The following is a 19,522-nucleotide window of genomic DNA, read 5'->3' as shown; positions in this document are numbered from 1 at the left end:
CACATGATCTTTTAGCTTTTTGTTTTGTTTTAAGACGGAGTCTTGCTGTCACTTGCGCTGCACTGCAGTGCGCAACCACGTCTCGAACTCCTGGGCTCAAGTGATCATGCCACAGCCTCTCGAGTAGCTGGGACTGCAGGGATGTGCCACTATGCCTGATTAGTTCTTTTTAAAAAATTCTGTAGAAACCATGTCTTGCTATATTGACCAGGCTGGTCCCAAAATCCTGGCTTCAAGTGATCCTCCCACTTTGGCCTCCCAAGGTGTAAATGAACAAATTAGCAATTTTGATCGTGAGGTGATCATTTTGCACATGAGGCGATCACACTTTAAAGTTTCAACTTGGGGCCAAGTGCTCAAGCCTGTAATCCCAACACTTTGGGAGGTTGAGGCAGGCAGATCACCTGAGGTCAGGAGTTTGAAACCAGCCTGACCAAAATGGTGAAACTCCATTTCTACTAAAAACACAAAAAAATTAGCCAGGCATAATGGCACATGCCTGTAATCCCAGCTACTCAGGAGGCCAAAGTAGGAGAATCACTTGAACCTGGGGTGCAGAAGTTGCAGTGAGCCACAATTGTGCCATGGGGGGGGGGGGGGGGACAGAGTGAGACTCTATCTAAAAAAAGAAACAAACAAACGAAAAGAATAATGCACCAAGATTCAGGAAGTTCTTCAATTTTTGTTAATCAAGGGGGGAAAATACGAGTTTCATCATCCTGGTTCCTGAAGGCAGTATGTAAGAGTTTCAGGAGTTAGAAAACAAATAATTAAAGGTAAAATGACTTTGTAGGAAAGGAAAGCTAAGTTGATTTCCCAATTAAGTTCAAGAAATAAAATAATGTGCTAATATTTCAAGTCATAGATGTATCCAAAAAATAATGAGAGAGCTTTTTTAAAAATATATTTTTAGTAGATGCTAAAAAGGCGTTTTATTCTTTTGAACTGAGTGTTTTACTTTTAACCACCTGGGAAGTCTGCTCTGCTGCCATTTCATGGTCATGCTCAATGCTCTAAAGATGAAGCTTCTCCAAGGAGAAAATCAGGACTTGAAGGGAAAGATTTGCTGGTCTGGTGGTCTGGCCATGAAGTCAGATCCCAAGGGTATAAGAAATAAATTCAGGATTTATGTACACAATACTAACATGATATTTTCTTCATAGTTATTATATTTTTAAGGCCAGAGAAACAAGAATTACATGCTACATTTTATAGTTTACATATTTTAAATGATTTATATGGGTATCAACCTATTCTTTGTATTTTAATGAAGAATTATATTTCCTTTTTTCTGCTTCAAAAGAGACATACAGTGATTACATATGACTCATTCATCTTCAGAACAGGCCGATATGGAGAGGTTAAATCATGAGCTCAAGGTCACATGGCAAGCAGGTGGGTCAGCAGGACTCAAACCCTGTGAGTCTGTTTCAAAACCAGGGCTCACAGCACTGCAATACGCTTGCAGATGGACGTGTAACATGCTATTAAAATATACTCCAACTGGCATTTTATATGGCTAAATGTCTTCAGCAAATAACTAGATAATGAAATAATTTTAAGTAGAGATCACAGAATATTAATAAATTGTGATATAAACACTCATTAAAAAATTGGCTGGGCATGGTGGCTCATGCCTGTAATCCCAGCACTTTGGGAGGCTGAGGTGGGCAGATCACTTGAGGTCAGGAGTTCGAGTCCAGCCTGGCCAACATGGTGAAACCCTATTTCTACTAAAAATACAAAAATTAGCTGGGTGTGATGGTGCATGCCTGTAATCCGGCTTCTCAGGAGGCTGAGGCAGGAGAATCACTTGAACCCGGGAGGCAGAGGTTGCAGTGAGCCGAGATCACGCCACTGTTCTCCAGCCTGGATGGCAGAGTAAGACTCTGTTTCAAAAAAACAAAAAAACAAAAAACAAAAGAAGGAAAAAAAGAAAAAAAATATATATACCTGGCCCACAAATAGAACACCAGAGACTGCTCTTTTAACTTTTTAGAAGTCAAAGCATAAGAATTCTATGCCCGAAGTGTGACCTGTCCCATTCTGCTCTGCCGAATAAAAAGGGAAGAATATGTTAAATATAACATAACAAAGACTTTGTTTGATGATGCATGCAGTGGAATTTTAATGTTATACTTTTCCTACAAACATGCTTTTAATAAGGCAATAAACTGTATTTAGCTGAAGATGAAAATAATTGACCCATTTTGAGTCATTAAGGCAGTTTATTTATTTTTTTTTTTTACTTTACTTTCATCCTACTTTTCATTTTCATGGAAAGTACAGAGGTAATAGCAGATGAATTTCAATTAGTTTCAATTAGTGCCATAAACTGTTATAATGTATCGGGTTGCTGGGTTCTATCAGAAACCCCCCAGTGGAACACTCCAGGTTTAGTTTGCAGCTGAAAGCAGGATTTGAGCCTGGGATGTCAGCTCTTCTCTATGGCACCGGAGCAGTTCTCATAGTTTAAGGTAACTTACTTCTGTATCCAATTCTACAGCCCAGAAAGCCATGTCCTCCAGCAGAACTAATTCCATCACAGAACCACTGTGTTCTCCTTTGGAAGCAGAAGATGGTGAAATAAAACAGTGACTGTGGAAGGAGCTACACTCTGGGGTCGTATGTGTGTGTGTCTGCAGTGGGCAGAAGTTCAGAGGAGAGCCGACTTCTTCCTGGGAACATCTCTTGTTCTTGATGTTCAATATCCACTGTCCTTCTAGAACAATCCCTCCATCATTCTCCCCTCACATCCCTGGGTTTTAGTAATATCAGTTCTGGTGTTTGCCAGGATTCAGGGTGTGGTTCCTGGAGGGACATGTCACCCAACCGCAAACAATGGACACAATGAAATGATTTTTCACTCACCTCGGCTCCCTTGCCCCAACTCACATGCTAAACTATTTAGAAAAGGGGAAATTAGCACTGAGGGAGTAAAAATAAACCATGATGAAAACCGTTCACATTCCTCCTGGTGTTATTAGGGTCACATGAAGAAAAAGCGAGGACTGAGATGTCCAGCACGGTCACCGATAGCTCTGTGCGACCTTCCAAATGTGCAGGAACACAGCCGCGCTCCTTGCTTTCCATCACGTGCCAGACTTCTAGCTTCTATCTTCAAATGCCAATGAGACAGCCACGTGGGAGGGGGTCCCCAGAAAAACTCCAAACAACCTGCACACTGGGGTGGAGCCTCAGGAAGTCCATGCCATTTGCAGTGGGGAGGAGCCCGGCCCCTCCTCCTCCTGTGTGGAACTCGGGATTCAAGCAGCCAGCTGGAAGCACTCTAGCAGGGACTCTGGCCTTGCGGAGGATCCTGCTTCCCACCCCTGCCGCCCTTTGCTTTTTCCTTTCACCCAATAAAACCCTGCTTTATTCACCCTTCGAACTGTCTGCAAGCCTACATTTTTGTGGCCACGGGATGGACAAGGACCCTGTCTTTAGCTGAGCTAAGGAAAAGCCCTGCAACACCACCATCTCATAGCTGACTTGGAAATAAACTAGAAGTGACTGTGCCATCAAGACCACCAAATGCAGCAGGGGTGGCCACTTCCAGCCAGCTCCTGCATCCACAGCTGCCTCGCCTGATCGGCTGCGGCCATCCACGGTAAGCCATTCTCCCGTGGTCACCCTTCTCTCTGCTGGCATGGGTACTACAGATGGAAAGGCCATTTTCCCAAAGTGCTATGTGTGCACAGCGGTCCCCATCTGGTCAGGTCCCATTCCTAAAAGGTAACCAGTTAAACATGGATGTGGCTGGCTACTTGCAGCCAGTCAGAGCCTGTCCCTGCCCACGCCTCCAGCTTCATCTGCTGTTGCTGCCCTTCAGAGACTCTGCCCAGCCCATGTTGTTGGCACAGTGTCTTTTGGACACAATCCAAACTCCCCCAGCTGTTCTCCCTGTTTACCCTGTCCCTCTTCAAGGCTAAGCTCAAACCCTCCTTTCTTGGAGAGGCCTTCTCCAAACTTTACAGCCTCCAGGGCTTTCCTGAAGGCCACAGTGCCTGCATAGCTGACTGGCACCTGGTGTACACGGATCCTTGTCTTTAAATAGAGACGATATCCTCAACTTCATCAGAGCCCTGGTGGCAGGGGCTGAGACTTCTACTGTGGGGTACCTTTAATCCATCACACATAGTAGTAAGAGCAATGCTAATGGCAGCCTCTATTTATAAAACTCTTTATATGTATGAGACACTGTCCTGAGTATGGCATGTGCTCTCATTTATCTCTTTTTACCCTCACAGGAACCCATATGAGGTAGATATTATCTGGAATCTGAGACATAAACCAGTTAAGTAACTTGCCCAGGCAAACGGCAGACCCAAGATTTGAACCCAAGTCATGTGATTCCAGAACCTGAGCTAGACTGCCTTATAAAGGTCTGTTATTTGTGATAAAGAACTTAGGTCATCCTGTTTTGCCAGCATGTTATTACTCTCATTACCAAGGACGACTTTGTAAAGAATACCATCAATTTCGTTCAAGGGTTCTCTTATCTTCATCTCACTTGGCCATATATTTTTAGGTTAGACTGAATGCAAAAAGTTTTGATAAAACTCACCCTGTGGGGGTAAGGAAAAGAGTTACATCCTGAACTGTCTTCACTTACATTCACGAAAACATTTATTGTGCATGTACTAGGTGCCAGGCACTATGCTGGATACAAGTGACATTGAGGTGAAGCAGAGCTGAAATTATCAAAGAAATGGCTTGGAGCTTCGGCCAAGTATGGTACTGTAGATGTCTCAGAAACAATGCTGTAATAGCTATTTTCTTTTCAAAATGCAGTTCTGGAAAGACCACTAGGTTTTCCACAGTATGAAAAGGGATTTGAAAGCCCAGTAATGAAGCTCACGTGTCATATACCCAAAGTCTCACTTAAGAACTAGAGGTCACGAGGTGACTGAAGCGATTTGGAATGAATGTGTATTTCTACATGGAATGCCATCCCTGCTACACATATTTCAGCCTGCCAGGGAAGCCAATGGTGGATTTAGGAGGCTCTACCTCGAGGTCTCCCTCTCATGCTGGAGTCTACTCATTGCTGCATTTCCTGGGAGCCTCTGTGGGTAGAATTCTGTCTGTGGTTGTTGGTTCTTGGCTCAGGTGGGGATGGGCTTTCTGTCTTAGGCCTGCTCTGCTCTGAGATTTGGACTGTGATCCACTGATGCTGCAGGAATAATAATGGCAAGAATAAGATCTGAATGGGACAAAAGTCCTGTCTGACTATGACTGAATTACAGAAAAGATACAAAGAGAAAGTTTTCTTAAGGCAAGATGTCAACATTTTTTCTTAACTTTTCTTACTTAAGAATTCACTTGAAAAGGGTCTGTACACAGAGTTAAATTAACCTGGCCAGGTCAGGCTTCCCTGAAGGCTCCCAGATCTTGGTCCCAGCATCTGAGTGTTAAGAGCACTTACCTGGGAGGTGCCTGGGGGAGTCATTAAGCACCAGACCTGGCAAAAATCACCTACAGGTAAGACCTACATGTGAGAAAATCACCATGTAAGACTAATTTCCACATACTTCTTATCCTGGCTAGTCGGTGGACAAAAGCAGGCGCTCCAAATGGCTTTATGCACTGGCTGCTGGGACACAGTCTTACATCTTGAAAAAGCACTTCCCTTTAAGGGGGCGTCACAGCATCACCATCTCTGACAACTGGCCAAGTCAACAGAATAGCACTGATGCTCTTCCCCCGTCTGAGGACCAAAAGGACAATGGAAGGCACTCGAAAGAGACCGTGGTGCTTCTTGCTCTGGGGTTTCTAAATTCTCTGCCATCAACATTCCACCTTAAAACCTTGCAGTGCCAGTTTCAAACGCTCTTTTCTTGGTCAAATGCCCCCTAGTCCAAACACCCAAAACAGCCAAAGGTTCAAAGTTAAAGCACTGCAGGCTAACAGGATTGGGTGCAGTCTTAAAGACTGTGCACAATACTGTGCCTTTTGTATTGAACCACTGGCTTTTGTGCTTTTGGGGAACTTATGGTACATGTGGAAGTCTGGACTTGAAACGGTAATGATTTGTCAAAAATGTTCTGGCTAAAAGCAGGTTACTGCAAGCTGCAGCTCATCGTCTGGCTTTGTTAATCAGTTTTACCGGAACACAACCATGCCGGTTCATTTACATATTGCCTGTAGTTACTTGCTCACTAAAAGGGCAGAGTTGAAGAGTTACAACAGAGACCATATGGCCTACAAAGTCTAAAAAAAATTTTTTTTAAGATAAGGTCTTGTTCTGTCACTGAGGCTGGAGCACAGTGGCACAATCATGGCTCACTGCAGACTTGACTTCCCAAGCTCAATTGATCCTTCCACTTCAGCCTCCCGAGTAGCTGGGACTATAGGTGTACACCACCATGCCCAGCATTTTTTTTTTTTTTTTTTTTTTGGTATTTTTTGTAGAGGTGGGGTTTTTCCGTGTTGCCCAGGCTGATCTCAAACTCCTGGGCTCAAGTGATCCTTCCACCTCAGCCCCCCAAAGTGCTGGGATTACAGGTGTTAGCTACCATGCTCACCCAAGTCTAAAATATTTACTAACTGGTATTTTACAGTAACAATTCACCAATCCACAGGTTAGGGAATTGTCCCTGATTTGAAAATTCCCTTAGTCGACATAGATCATGGGATAGTGATTACAGAATGACTAAAAGGTTAAGACGGGTTTAAACATACACAGATGCAAAACTGATAATAATTCCAAGCTCTGATGAAAGTATGAAATACTTGATGACATTTAAAAACTCTGGGTTGCCAGTATAATCCATCTATATATCCCACCTCTACCCAAAGGGTCCAGACTCAGTTGGTTTTATGGGTGATTTCTGTCCAACCTTTAAGTTACTTTGTATTTCAGATCCCCAAAGAATATAGAAAGCTTCCAAAAATGCTTTGTGAGACTAGCATACCCTTGATTCCAAAAGCCTGACAAGCAAAGCATAAAAGAGAAAACTACAGGTCAATCCTATTTATGAATTGCAAATTGAATACAGCAACGTATTGAATGCCATTTGATACTCATTTTAAAATGTTGAATGTAGTAAATTAGTAACTTTTTAATGTAGTAAATGTAATAACTTGCAAAAGTTAATAACTAAAATGGTCCACCAAAAATCAGAAGAAATTATATTTAATTTTAATGTATTAATTATATTAACAAATATTATTAGACATATTTACAGACATGTATTAAATAAATTAACATGTTTAATTTTACACAGTGATGCCCACTTTCTGGGCACGTAGTGGTTTTACCTCCCTGGACTGAACTCTAGACTCAACCAGGCCACTAACCGTGTCTCACTTTTGGGCAAAAGAAAGGGGCTGTTGTAGGTCATCTCCAAACCTGGACTTGTAGGTTTCCATTAAAGACACAAAGGTAGCCAGGCCCTATTCTGGTTGTTTTACTAACTGAATGATGTCAATGAAATTCAAGCAATAGAGAGAAAGATGATGGAGAATACACTTTCAAGTGGTACGGGCATTTGCACAAATGTTTTACTTTTTCATGTCGAGTTAAAAAGTGGCATGCAATTCGAGTCTGTGTATTTGTGGGAAGGACTGCACAGGCAACACCAAGAAAGGGAACAATGGCTTGTGAAAAGAAGAAAAGGCCCTTCCAATACAGGCCTTTTTCTTCCTAGGTCTTTTCAGCTTCACAAAAGAAGACATATTTTCCATATAATTGCTAAACATGTTTGCTTATTAAATTATTCTTTAATTAGTTAATGATTTTAGCCATGCTTTGCTCTTTGGATATTCATTTTGTATAATAAAATAATTATAGATAATTAAACTATCTCAAGCCTTTTTCTTTCCTGCAGCAAACATGCTGGGTATCCAAAAATGACAACAAGTTGTAAATTAATCTGGAAAACAAAGCATGACAGATGAATGATTTGGTTGGAATTAATTAGGCACTAATTATATACTGGAACTAGATGAAGAATGAGACTCATTATAAAAATAAAACGCTATTCTGAAGAGATGCACAGTTACCGACATCCTTACCTTCTGTGGTGATGAAGTTATTCCTTATCCAAGTCAGCGCTTTAAAGCAATCCTCTTCCTCGTTGAGAATGAAATGGTTGCAAGGAACTTTCCCTGTGTACCGCCGCTGACTGCTGTTGGGAACCTCTCTGTCTGTCAGGTGTTGACTAATATCAGCCCCTGTAGGGCATGGGACCTGAAGTATGTTGGAGAAATGCTTATTTCAGTGGTAATAGATAAAGTGCTGACATGGTTTAAAAAAAAAAAAAAAGTAGACATAGCCATGTTCAGTATGTCTTTTTCTGTCCCCAGATACAATCAATCAGATTTTAATTGAGGTAAGAAAAAGAAATTTAAAAACCAGGCAGAATAAGCTCCTACCTGAAACAGTTCTCAGAGGAAGTTGCTCTGGTTATGTAAGGCTGTGTCACAGATTATTTCAAAACTCAATGGTAAAAATCAATCGTTAGGCTCCCAGGTTATACAGGACAGTAATTCAGACAGGGCAAGGTGGGGAATGATTTGTTTCTGTTCCACAGTGTCTGGGGCCTCAACTAGGAAGACTCAAAGGCTAGGGGTGACTCAGGGGGTCTAGAAATCATCTGAAGATAGTTAAAACTATCTCAATCCTTTTTCTTTCCCTTGGAAAATATGCTGGGTATTCAAATGTGACAACAAATCGTCATGATTTGCCTTGCAGTTGATGTTGGCTGAGGGCTGAATCTGAGCTGGGGCTGTTGGCCAGGACACCTACATGCAGCCTCTCTATGTGGCTTGGGCTTCCTCATAACATGGTGACTGGGTTGCAAAGGCAAGTGTTCTGAGAAAGAGACAGCCAATACAGACAGGTCCATGTTCTTTTCTGACCTAGTCTTGGAAGTTGAGCAGTGTTTTTCCACCATATTTGATTCATGGAAGCAGCCATAAAAGCCTGCCCATGATTAGGGGAAGAGACTCCACCTCTTCAAGTAGAAGGGGCAAGACTCTGGAAGAGGACATGGAACTGAATTGGATGTGGCAGCCATTTTTGGCAAAATAATCTGCTGCAGAAACAATTATATCTGGGGTTGAAATTCAAGGGTAGAGAGGGGCTAAGCAGTAAAGAACAGGAAGGAAATAGGTTATCATTTAGTTATGAAAAGTACGGAATTATTCCTTGCCTTGTCAGAGAAATATTCTTCTTTTTATTCCCCTCCATCTTTCTCGTATTTTTGACATAGATGAAACTTTCCTCTACTGTAAGGAAAGTAACAGTAAAAACACAATAGAGGATGACAGTTGATACATGTCTTCTGCGTCAAGGATACTGTGGCAAACTGGAGGGTCCATGCTCGGGCCAGAGAGTTCAGCCATGACTCAGCTCCCTCTAGTTGCTGCCAACATAGAGTATGGATCCAGTATGGCCAGATCTGACTTCCCAAGAAATGCCAGGTCCTTGGGTTTTCATGTAGACTACTGATTTTTTATTATATCGGTTCAAATTAAAATCAGACAAAGAAGTGTCATTGCAAAAACCAAATAAAACAGAATAGTGACCTGAGTTTCCCAAATGGGCCACCACTTGGTCCCTCTGATTTTTAATTGGCTGCCAGCTGGAGATTATGAGAAGGAAAAGGGGGCAAGCAGAGGGGCAGCTTAGAGGCAGCCTGAGGCCTTTGGTGGAAGACCAATACCAACTGGCCTGCTGCATTCAGGGTCTAATTCCTCAGGGCTGTGAGACATGAATAGTCTTAGAGCTATGGCAGGCAACAAGTTCACTTGCAGTCCAGATGGATATTGGGGCAGAGAAGTCCTTTCTCCTTTGATAAGCAGGCAAATGCTGGCTGGTGCTTAAATGCATGGGGCTGACTAAACTCCAGCTGACAGGAAACTTTTGGTTATAGACTTCCTCAACAGAAATCGTAAAACCTTAGTATACTATCACGATGTATTTAATGCAATTTCAAACTAGATTAAATTAAAATAAAACAGAGCAAAACAGAACCAATGTTTAAAGCTGAATGGAGAGAGAATTCTCTTCAGTAAGAGGCTGCAGTGATATTATGTTTAGCAGAAAGGAACAACTCAATAAATAGTGGTCATTTACTGTAACCAAAATTGTGGAGGAAAAGTTTTCTTATTAGCAATATAACTCGTTTAGCAATACCCCACTGAAATGTTATTACCATTATATTCATAGTTATTATAAAGCAGCCCGCTGAAGGCTTTGGCAAAAGGTTTGACATGCACAATACTGAATACTGTGCTTCAGGGTTTTGAAACCTCACTGGAACTACAAGGAGCATTGTAGCATAAAAGAAAATAAAATTTGGGTAACATTACATCAATTTAGTAAGTCATGACTTAACAAATCACAAAGAAGCCTTCGCAGAAAGTGGAGCGCGAAAGAACAAATTGAGAGCTACTTAATTTATAAAAGTTTCAATGAGTTATCATTCCAAATAGTGGGTGTTTAGGCAAAAAATAAAAGGAAGAGGAGAAAAAGGAATAAGGTCCAAACTGAAAATAGCTCACTACAATCTTGAAATGTAACTGCAGTCTGATAATCCACATAATTCTCATGCGCACTTAAATGTGTAGAGTTGTTTTTGCACGCTTCTCTACTATAAAGAATAAGGGCAATTAAAGAAAACCCAATGGGGTTATGGCATTTTCACAAAATAGGCAAAAGTGAAGCTAGAATTATAAATTCCAAAGCCAAATAAATTTGTCTGCACAGAGTTTAGGAGAACTGAATACATTAGAATGTGATCTATGGAAAACGACAGTTACTTTGTAACCAGTTCATCATTTGCTGTGTTCTTTAATTGAATGGAAGCTTTTAGCAGAAAAAGAATTTGTATAGAGACACTGGGAAGAAGCCTGTACAAGAAGTTTCCTTCCTCCATATGTGCCTATGGGGCCACAAAGCTATCCAGTCCTGAAAAGCAAAAAGAAGCTTCTTTTCTGAAAGGTTCATCACATACTGTTTTCTTTCAGTGAACAGCAGATTTCAACATTAAGAGGAGTTTGTAGGCAGACATTTAGAAGAAGCTACCAAGAGTTTCTTACACCCAGACACTCCTATAGGTCAAGAGAGGTCACCAGCCCTGAAAAGGAAAAAGGCAAGGGAGAGAATAGTCTTTAACTCAAGGACTTGGGTATATTTAATGAAGTGCCACGAGGACTGGCTATCCAAACTGAGGGTTCTCTGCCACGAACTAAAGTGCCACTAACTGTTGAGTGGAGAGCAGCAGATTAACTTTTCAATCACACTGATTTGCGAGTGCACAGTGCCAGCATCACTCAGCAATAACTCGTGGTGGCTAGGACTGCTGGCTGCCTACCCAGTATTACGTCTTCCTTTCTTTCTTATTAACAGATTCTTGGAAAATACGCTCAGCTGAAAACTGCATTTCTGAACTCATGACCTAAGAGGTGGTCAAGAGACATAAGCAGGAGTCCTTGGATGAGGCAATGAAAAAAGTCATCGAGCTCTAGTCCATCCTCTATCTTGCTTCTTGCAAATGGAATGACTGGAACCACAGTAGCCATCTTGAGATGCTGAGCATGGAAACCACACATTAAAAATAGAAAGGGAGGCAGGCATGGTGGCTCATGCCTGTAATCTCAGTACTTTGGGAGGCTGAGGCAGGCAGATCCCTTGAGACTAGGAGTTTGAGACTAGCCTGGGAAACATGGGACACCTCATCTCTACTAAAAATTAAAAAAAAAAAAAAAAAAGCTGGGCGTGGTGGTATGCACCCGTATAGTCCCAGCTACTCGGGAGGCTGAAGTAGGAGAATCACCTGAGCCCAGGAGGTCAAGGTTGTAGCGAGCTGTGACTATGCCACTGCACCCCAGCCTGGGGAGACAGGAGTCAGAACCTGTCTCAAAAAAAAAAAAAAAAAAAAAAGATGGAAGGGCCTGGGTTTCTGATGACATCAAAGAGCCACTTACCCGGCCTGGGTTGCTTTTCTCCAGATATTTTTAATGAGAGAAAGAAATAAACTTTTTCTTTTTGAACTGCTTATTTGACTCTAGCTATAAAAACTGAGCTCTAGAATCTCTGGGGTAATGACTTTTAAAAGCCATCAAGCAGAAGCCCTGTACCATATCAATGAGAGAGAAAGGGAAGAAACAAGAAGTAGAGGGAAAGAGAACGAAACAGAGACAGTGGTTGGTCCAGGGCCAGACCACCTGAGTTTGGACCCTAGACTATCATCTCCCTGGTAAGTGACCTTGGGCAAGCTACCTAAGCTTCACGGCACCTCGGTTCTCTCACCTACAACATGGGGACGCAAATGGCAGTGACATCAGAGTTAACGGTAAGAGTTCCATCCATTACCATGGAGTCTGTCTCATAACTTCTATATTCTCACCATGATTTTTACCTTTGGTGAGGATTAATGCTTTTCTTTCTCCAATTCACTTTCTTAGGTATGAATACTGTTGCTTTTTCTAACAGCTGTGTGAAAGTTGCCTGATAGTCTTTTGCTGCTGCACTTTGAATCATCTTCTTATTTTTAAACATTTGCTGCCCTTTGATCTGGTGTTTCTCCTGTATTTTGAATTAAGTGTAAAAGCAGAGTCTAGGTTCTTGTAAGACAGTGGTTTGAAGCCCTAACCCTAATCCACTGTAAAAAATACAGTGTGCACCACTATCACTGTATTTTTTTCCTAATGTCATTCTGATTAACGCCTTCACTTTTAACCATTATGGCTGTTCTCCTTTGTTTTCTCCCCTTGTATCTTCTGCAGTGTTGGGAAGCTGAATTTCTTCATGCTGTTTCAAAGGACTGTTTAATCTCAATTCTTCTAAATACAAGCATCAACACTGAAATAGCACCCTTGGGTTTCTCCACTTAAGACAATGCATATTTCTCCCTTGCCACCTTCCTGCCAGTGTTCAACAACTTCTTGGTCTTTATTAATTTAGCTTAAGAGTCATTTTCTATTTTTGCATTTATTCTCAGATTTACAAAAATTATTTAGATTACATTTTTAAATTGTTTGTGCTGCTTGCCAACCATCCTTTTATACTATTATGAAGTTCTAAATTTTCCTTTTGTTTGAGATGGAGTCTCGCTGTGTCACACAGGCTGGAGTGCAATGGAACAATCTCAGCTCACTGCAACCCTGCCTCCTGGGTTCAAGCAATTCTCTTGCCTCAGCCTGCTGAATAACTGGGATTACAGGACCCTGCCATGATGCCTGGCTCATTTTCGTATTTTTAGTAGAGATGGGGTTTTACCATGTTGGCCAAGCTAGTCTCAAACTCCTGACCTCAAACACCCACCTTGGCCTCCTAAAGTACTGGGATTACAGATGTGAGCCACCACACCTGGCCAAAGTTCTAAATTTTATTTTCTATCTCAATTATTTTGAGTGCACATTAAGCAAAGAACATGGAAGATATATACATGGCCCTGTATAAAAAAGAATGGCTATCTGCTATTTTCAAATATGACAGATTTAGGTGGTCATCTAATTACTGAATCGCTACACTTTCATTGAAATTCTGTGGGGTTAGTTTCATTTTCTTTTGCTATTTAACAATGGAGGAACAATTTTGTTATCTGTTTTATTTATTTTTTCTTTTTTAGGGGGAAAGTTTATAATATTTTTCTTTTGAAGTTTGCTCTTTTATTTTCCTGCCATTGTATGGGAAACTATTTATCAACCTCAATGCAGTTTAATCACCCAGCCTCTGAAATGGCAGCTGAAGCATTGGAAGAGCAGAGACTAAGCTAAGAAGGCCACAGGGATAGACAAAAAGGGAGATGGGTAAGTAAGAAAGAATTGTAATTCTGTCAGAACATAACTGAGAAAGTTTTTCTTTGATTTTGTCTAGAATGTGGTCAGCTGGACAATATGTTTTTCAGGTAAAAAATGTTTTCTTCTAGAATATCTTTAATTATTATCTCTTTTCCTTTGAGTCTCTTCTTCAGGAAAGCCAGTTATTTCTATGCTGCCTCTGTGCCTATCAGACTCTGTTTTCTCCTGAACCAAGAATCTACCTTTGTCCTCTGCCTCTGCCTCTGCCCTCCAGGGGTGCTCTGTCTTCAGCATCACTAACTGTTTAGCAGCCGTTCTGTCTCTAATGGGGATTTCATTTTAATTATTTCTTATTCGCGCATCTCCCTTTTCATCTGTGGCCTTCTCAGCTTTGCCTCTGCTCTTTCTATGGCTTCAGCTCCCATTTCAGAGGTCAGATGATCAAGTTGTATTGAGGATGGTAAATAGTTGCCTGAAATGTGTGTGTGTGTGTGTGTGTGTGTGTGTGTGTAGCCTGCATTTTTTTAAACATTTTCAAAAGTATGTTCTTCCTCTGATTTTTCCAAATACTATATTGCTCTCTTTCTCTTATTGTGTTACCTTTTCGTTCTAGTTGTCCTTTGCTGTTCAACAAACATACACCAAACTTAGTAGCTTAAACACCAACCACTTTCTTAACTTTCCATGATTTTGCTGGTCAGAAATTTGGGTAGCGTTTGGATGCGCAATTTTTTTTTATTCTGTGTGCTGTGGACAGAAGTCACTTGGCGGAGAGAGATCCAAGATGGCTGATCACTAGCAGCTCAGGATTGTAGCTCCCAGTGAAAGCGCAGAGAACGAGAGGACGCCACACTTTCAGACGAATTTTTGTTGCTTACGCACCAGGAGATTCCCAGTGGAGGAGCCCCATGGGTCACCAGCAGCGCGACTCTTGGGGCCAGCGAGGCGGTTTTGCTGCTGCCTTGGTGCGGTGGTTCTTGGCGCAGAGTCAGAAAAGCACCATCAATCTTAACGTCACTGTTTTGGCCGGCACAGTGGATTGCTCAGATTTTAGCATTGGGAATCAACAAGTTGGACATCCACTCAGAAACTCAATTATAAAGACGGTAATTATAAAGACCACAGATGGATAAATTTATAACGAAGGGAAGAAAACAGCCTAAAAAGGCTGAGAATACCCAAAATCAGAATGCCTCTCCCTCTACAGGGGATCACAGTTCCTCATCAACAACGGAACAAGGCCTGATGGAGAGCGAGTGTGTTCCATTAACAGAAGCAGGCTTCAAAAGGTGGGTGATAAGAAACTTCTGTGAATTAAAAGAAGTTGTTCTAACCCAATGCAAAGAAACTAAGAACTTTGAAAAAAGGTTTGACAAAATGTTAACAAGAATACACAATTTAGAGAGGAATATAAGTGAATTAATGGAGCTGAAAAACACAAGAACTTTGTGAAATATGCACAAGTTTTAACAGCCGAATCGATCAAGCAGAAGAAAAGATATCAGAAGTCGAAGACCAACTTAATGAAATAAAACAAGAAGACAAGATTAGAGAAAAAAGGATAAAAAAACGAGCAAAGTCTCCAAGAAATATGGGACTATGTGAAAAGACCTAATCTACGTTTGATAGGTGTACCTGAATGTGATGAAGAGAATCAATCCAAGCTGGAAAATACGCTTCAGGATATTATTCAGGAAAACTTTCCCAACCTAGCAAGGCAGGACAATATTCAACTCCAGGTAATACAGAGAACACCACAAAGATATTCCTCAAGAAGACCAACCTCAAGGCACATAATTGCCAGATTCACCAGGGTTGAAATGAAGGAGAAAATACTGAGGACAGCCAGAGAGAGAGGTCAGGTTACCCACAAAGGGAAGCCTATCGGACTCACAGCAGATCTCTCAGCAGAAGCCCTACAAGCTAGAAGAGAGTGGGGGCCAATATTCAACATCCTTAATGAAAAGAACTTTCAACCTAGAATTTTACATCCAGCCAAACTAAGCTTCATAAACGAAGGAAAAATAAATCTTTTGTGAGCAAGCAAGCACTCAGAGATTTCATCACCACCAGGCCTGCTTTACAAGAGCTTCTGAAAGAACCACTACACATAGAAAGAAACCACCAGTATCAGCCTTTCTAAAAAATACCAAAAAGTAAAGAGCATCAACATAATCAAGAATTTACATCAACTAATAGGCAAAACAGCCAGCTAACATTAAATGGCAGTATTAAACTCTCACATATTATTATTAATTCTAAATTTAAATAGACTCAATCCCCCAATCCAAAGACACAGACAGGCAAAAAAAGCCAAAACCCATCGGTATGCTGCATCCAGACCCATCTCACATGCAAGGATACACAAAGACTCAAAACAAAGGGATGGAGAAAGATTTACCAACCAAATGGAGAGCAAAAATAAATAAATAAATAAAAAAGGCAGGAGTTGCTTTAAAGCAACAAAGATCAAAAGAAGCAAAGAAGGATATTACATAATGATAAAAGGATCAATGCAACAAGAAGAGCTAAAGATCCTAAATATATACACACCCAATACAGGAATACCCAGATATATAAGACTTATAAAGAGATGTAGACTCCCACACAATAATAGTGGGAGACTTCAACATCAACATCAATATTAGACAGATTAATGAGACAGAAAATTAACAACGATATTCAGGATTTGAACTCAGATCTGGAACAAGTAAACTTAACTAACATTTATAGAACTCTCCACTTTAAATACACAAAATATACACTTTTATCAGTACCACATCACATTTATTTACAGGTTTAAATGAAATATTGGTTGGCTGCTTGTTATTGTCTTTCCTCATTTTTTTTCATGTCTCTATTATTAAGCACAATTATAGGCATACCCATTTTTAAACTGCATTCTAGCCCAGGCAATAAAACAACACCCCCATTCTCCCTCCCCCAAGCTTAGAGCTTTTTTCAGAACACACAGCTGCCAGTCCACTGGTGATTCTGGGCAGAAACAACTAGGGGAAGAAGAATCCTGGGGCCAGGGGGTACAGTGTGGGATTATATAATTATATATATAGTTTAAATTCCTTTGGGAACTATTTTATTATGAAAAACACACATAACATGAGATCTGCTCTCATCAAAATTTTAGGTGCACAATACATTATCACCAACCACAAGCACAATGATCTGGAAGAAAAAAAAAAAAAAGAAGTCACTTGGCAACCTTCAGATGGAAGATAGACTGATCTGGAGAATCTGAGATTGTTTCACTCACATGCCTGGTGCCCTGCAAGGCTGGCTGAAAGCCTGGGATCAGCAGGGACTGTGAGGCAGAGAGCTCACCCATGGTATCTCCAGCATGACAAGCCCAGGGCATCAGAACTTCTCATGTAGCACCCCAGGACTCCAGGAGAAACAGCTGCTACAATCCAGGAGGCAGTGCATGGCCTCTGTGACTTGGCCTCAGAAGTCACATCATGTCACATCCTTTGCACTTTGTTGACCGAGGCCGTCAGAAGGCTGCCCAGACTCAAGGAGAGGAGACATAGACTCTACCTCTTAGATGGAAGAGTCATCAAAGAATTTGCAGCCATTTTTAAAATAGCCAGTTTTCGTTGACTGCATGCTTTTATTTTCCTCTGTAATCACTCTCGAGTGAGAGCTCTTTATGGTAGGTGCTGTCAAATGACCTGGGGGAGCGTCTTTCTCAGGTCTCTTACAGGGAGGTACAGTACTGGTGTACATGGCTCTTTCCTTGACCCGGTGCATGGCAGGCTCTCACCTGTGCTGCGCCATTCTGGATGCCACATTATTGCTGACCCAGTCGAAGACATGATTAACCCCTTTGGAGACAATGTCACATCACTGATCTACATCAAGCTCTCTGTATACTACAGTCCCAGCTCTTTTTCTCGCTTGCCTGGAAGAACCTGCCCGCTTGCCAGCTGCTAGTCCCCCCCCACCCATGAACAGTCCATGCCACAGTCTTCTCATGCTCAACACCAAACTCATTTGACTTTGAGTTGATAAATTTTTGTTCTTCCGCTTTATTATGCTCCTAAAATCCAGGCATGGGACAGGCATCTGTCTGCTGCTCCGTAACTGTCCATGAGTCACGGAGAGTGGCTCTGTGATCTCAGAGGCGTTTTCAAAACCAGGGTGTGTTTGCTAAATGATCAACATTGACTGGAGGGGAGGGGAAGGGGTTAGGGAGTCCGGAAAGTGAGCCAGCTAAATCTTCATCTTCGAAAATGGCAAGGTTGTAGATAATGTCCGAAGTTGACAGAGCAAGGAAAAACATTCTATAAACATTTTACTGCATTTGGACTTGCGCGGGTAGTCAGTGAAAAACTAAGAACAGAAATGCTTCAGACTGGTTGCCTCTGGAAAAAAGGCTGGGAGGAACAGCGGGCTGGGAGAGAGACCAGCTGTCCTCACGCTCAGCCCTGCAGTGCAATATAATATTTTACCTTGTGCATGGATTTTCTAATAAAAAATAGTGAGGTGCATTTGGATATTAAAAACATTACACAACAGTTTAGAGTCAGGCGTGGCATTTAAAAGGTCTGATTAGAGGTTGAAGTTTGTAATTACATTTTATAATAGGTTGTTTTTTTACTTTGGTTTTAAGCTCTGTTTTCATTATTTTGTTTTTTAGAAAAATCACAAAATTGGGACAAAACCAAAAGAGAGTTGAAGAGAACGGTGGAGGGCAGGGGGAGAAAGGCTCCCCAGTGAATTCAGCTGCCCTTTCTGTATCACTCTATGTACTTTGATTTTATGTCCTTCTGGAAAAATTAAATTGGAACTCCCTTTATCACTTCTTCATTTCATTTTTTTTTCCGCTGTAAAAAGGGCAAGAGCTTAATGTGCCACAGACTAAAGCTGCAGGGGCAGCTGGGCACACATGGGCAGATGCCCGAGGCTCTGGGCAGCTGGCTGGGTCTTCCACTCAGTTTCCAAAGTACGCAGTCGTGGCAGCAGCTGGAACCTGGCAGGCAGGTGACAGGGAGACAAGCTAAGGGGGTGCGTGGTGTTTCTGTCTGGTTTAATGTTTTAAAAAGTAATAGCAATAGTTAAATATCAAAACCAAGTATCCCTGCAGTAAATGTTTATCCTTTAATCATAAACATATCCTTTTCTACCCTTTGAGAATGGAGGGAGAGGAGAGAGAGGAGAGGAGAGGAGAGGAGAGGGGAGGAGAGGAGAGGAGAGGAGAGGGGAGAGGAGGGGAGAGGAGGGGAGAGGAGGGGATGGGAGGGGAGGGGAAGGGAGGGGAGGGGAGGGAAGGGGAGGGGAGGGGAAAGGAGGAGAGAAATTCTTCAGGGGTTGCTCCAAGCTACTCAGAGGTTTTATTGACTAGCAGCATCAGCCTCACCTGGGAGCGTGTTAGAAATGTGGCGTCTGCCTCTTCCCCAAGTGGCCTGGCTTATTCTGTGAAAATGGGTCACTATTCACTAGACCCAGAAAATGCCACAAAATCATGCAAATCAAGAGGTCCAAATCTTCATGTTCACTGAAGAACACCTGTGAAGCTGCCCAGGCCATCAAGGGTATGCACCCAGTATCTGAAAGATGTCACGTTTGCAGAGACGATGCACACCATTCTGACATTACCAGGGTGGAGTTGGCAGGTGTGTCCAGGCCAAACAGTGGGACTGGACACAGGGTCAGTGGCCCAAGAAGAGTGCTGAACGCTTGCTCCACATGCTTAAACATGCAGAGAGATACGCTGAACATAAGGGTTTACATGTAGATTCTCTGGTCATTG

The 19,522-nt window shown here is 41.8% G+C and overlaps 1 protein-coding gene across 3 annotated transcripts in view; it reads right to left on the bottom strand.

The window, feature by feature from the left end:
• CFAP61 (cilia and flagella associated protein 61) overlaps positions 1-19,522 on the bottom strand; it is a 298,730-nt gene that overhangs the window by 82,776 nt on the left and 196,432 nt on the right. For all 3 annotated transcript variants that reach the window (XM_032248119.1, XM_032248120.1, XM_032248121.1), the window contains one exon: positions 8,020-8,194. In XM_032248119.1, coding sequence (XP_032104010.1) covers positions 8,020-8,194 — 175 coding nt within the window. The remainder of the gene's footprint in view (positions 1-8,019; positions 8,195-19,522) is intronic.

Source organism: Sapajus apella, unplaced genomic scaffold (assembly GCF_009761245.1).
Source record: "Sapajus apella isolate SASKATOON/1434 unplaced genomic scaffold, GSC_monkey_1.0 scaffold65, whole genome shotgun sequence".
Classification (NCBI taxonomy): domain Eukaryota; kingdom Metazoa; phylum Chordata; class Mammalia; order Primates; family Cebidae; genus Sapajus; species Sapajus apella.
The sequence above is the reverse complement of the archived record's forward strand: the minus strand, read 5'-3'. Positions and strand labels throughout refer to the sequence as shown.